The 2,143-nt window shown below is 39.2% G+C and overlaps 1 protein-coding gene across 1 annotated transcript; it reads left to right on the forward strand.

Annotated features, from left to right (window-relative positions):
* The first annotated feature begins 882 nt into the window (after nucleotides 1–882).
* On the forward strand, nucleotides 883–1,389 carry LOC149839462 (non-classical arabinogalactan protein 30-like). Its single transcript, XM_090004874.1, has one exon. It carries the CDS (start codon nucleotides 883–885, stop codon nucleotides 1,387–1,389), a length of 507 nt encoding a protein of 168 aa, XP_089861000.1.
* The last annotated feature ends 754 nt before the right edge of the window (nucleotides 1,390–2,143 follow it).

The following is a 2,143-nucleotide window of genomic DNA, read 5'->3' on the forward strand; positions in this document are numbered from 1 at the left end:
ATTTTATGTTATTTATGAGTTACGATATTTTAACTTGTTTTTTATTAGTATCCTTGCATTTTTGTTTCATTATAAACACGTCAAGACTTTTTTTTCTGATAATTTCCTCGAGAATAAAGACAATCTTTAATTTTTTTATTATATGATATTCCATGCCAAGAAAATCCTGAAAATATGAGTTGCTCAACAAAGAAGCCAACTTGAACTTATTTTACTTTCTAAACTTTCCAGAAGCATTTACTTTTTGAAAAAGAAAATATAAACGTTATTCCAATGGCCCAATTCAAACCACTTTCTTTTCAAAGAAATACTAACCATTGATGATTAGTGGTGTTAACTAAGCGCTAGCATAGGTTAAGCATTTGACACTCTTACTACTTGTCCATGTCAGACTTCCACACCTATCTTTCTTTTCTCTAATGAATAGAACCCCCATGCATGTCTTGCCAAGTATTCCCTAGCTTTACCATCTTGCCTACTCAATAAAAAAATAATAAAAATAAAAATAAAAATAAACTGGGCCCAAGTCATGAGCCATGACTTTTTTATATAAATTGGAAATTAAGCAACCCTTAATATCATTCATCAATTCATCAATAAACAAATCTCATTTAGGGTGGTATTCAATAGAGTGATCTAGTGAAAACCACATCGATCTCTACCTTCATCGTGCACTCACGAACAACACACCAACCAAATATTCTTAGTTGCCCTCCATGAACGTAGCCATCATGATAGATACACCATCCCTACATACTAGTAGTACCTCCCTTACTGAAGGCATATATATATATAAATAGGGGTGCAAATGCAATACAAGGCCACCAAATACACAAACCATATTCAAATTCCCCTTTCAAGGAAACACACAGTCATCTTAAGATGGCAATCATGGTGAAAAACATGATCCTCTTCATTCCCTGGGTGATGCTTTCGTCTTCATTATTATCACTTGTTTCATGCAAAAAGCTGCCACAAGAAGAAGACAGTGTTGTGCAAGGAGTGGTGTACTGCCAGAGCTGCAAGCGTGCTGGGACATCCTCCCTGACCTATGCCACCCCTGTGGTCAATGCACAGGTGAAGGTTGTGTGCAAGGACCAAAAAGGCAACCTTGGTTTCTACAGGTCCTACACAACAGAACCTGCAGGGTACTTCTATGCCCCTCTCAAGGGTGGCTTCTTCAAGTACAGCCATGTTGATGTGGGAAAATCTTGCACTGTCAGGCTGCTGTCCTCTCCTGACCCCAACTGTGGGGTGTTCACCAACATCAATGGTGGGCTGGATGGGTCTCCCATCAGACGAGCCAACTCCTTCTCACAAGGACCCCACAAGAAGACCATTGTTTATGATGTTGGACCTTTTGCATTCCGTCCTGCACATTGTTACTGACTTCTTTTCTATATCCTTGAATGTCTTCGTTTTGCTTGCCTCGTGCAATAAAGGACCTTGAAGTAAAGGGGTTAGGAAGATTTTTACCAGTTTCTTTTTTGTTGTAAAAGTACAGTCTTGGGCATGCCCATGAATCCATCACCAAAAAAGAAGGAACAATAAAGAAAAAGTGCTACTTTGCAATTTGGTTGTGAAATGGTTTCCTTTCCTTCCATGTAAGATTTATATCAAGCCTTCCAAAGATGGTTTTGTATGTAAAGAAAGGGAAATGTAAGCCTTGTTGAATCACAGTGAATAGTGTTTGTTTTGGGCAAACTTTTACGGGTTATTCAACCACCTATATAACCAGTGGATTTGGATTCGAACTTGCAATGTCCCATCACATGATGACTTGCACAAACTTCGGAAGCAAATCAGGTTATATGTGCACCCCCTGAGCACGCACTGTAGCTACAGTGCGTGTTCGGGGGATGCACATATAACCTGCCCCGCATGCTGAACATGAGCTTTTTTTGCTCATGCCAACATCGTGGCCGTCATGGACCTTGCACGTATCCATGTAATATAGCAAATTACTTGCATTTTCAACAATTGAGATGCTCGGTTAAAGCACAAACTACCATTTCCCAAAGGCCACGGTTTCCTCTGGTAATGCTTGGTGGTGGTATACTACAAGAAATCTGTGTTTTACTGGCGCACTTATTGATTATTCTCTTATTCATGAAACATTCGAAAAAAGAAGTTAAGTATGCTC

This window comes from Nuphar pumila, chromosome 4, assembly GCF_984573655.1.
Source record: "Nuphar pumila chromosome 4, dmNupPumi1.hap1.1, whole genome shotgun sequence".
Taxonomy (NCBI): Eukaryota; Viridiplantae; Streptophyta; class Magnoliopsida; order Nymphaeales; family Nymphaeaceae; genus Nuphar; species Nuphar pumila.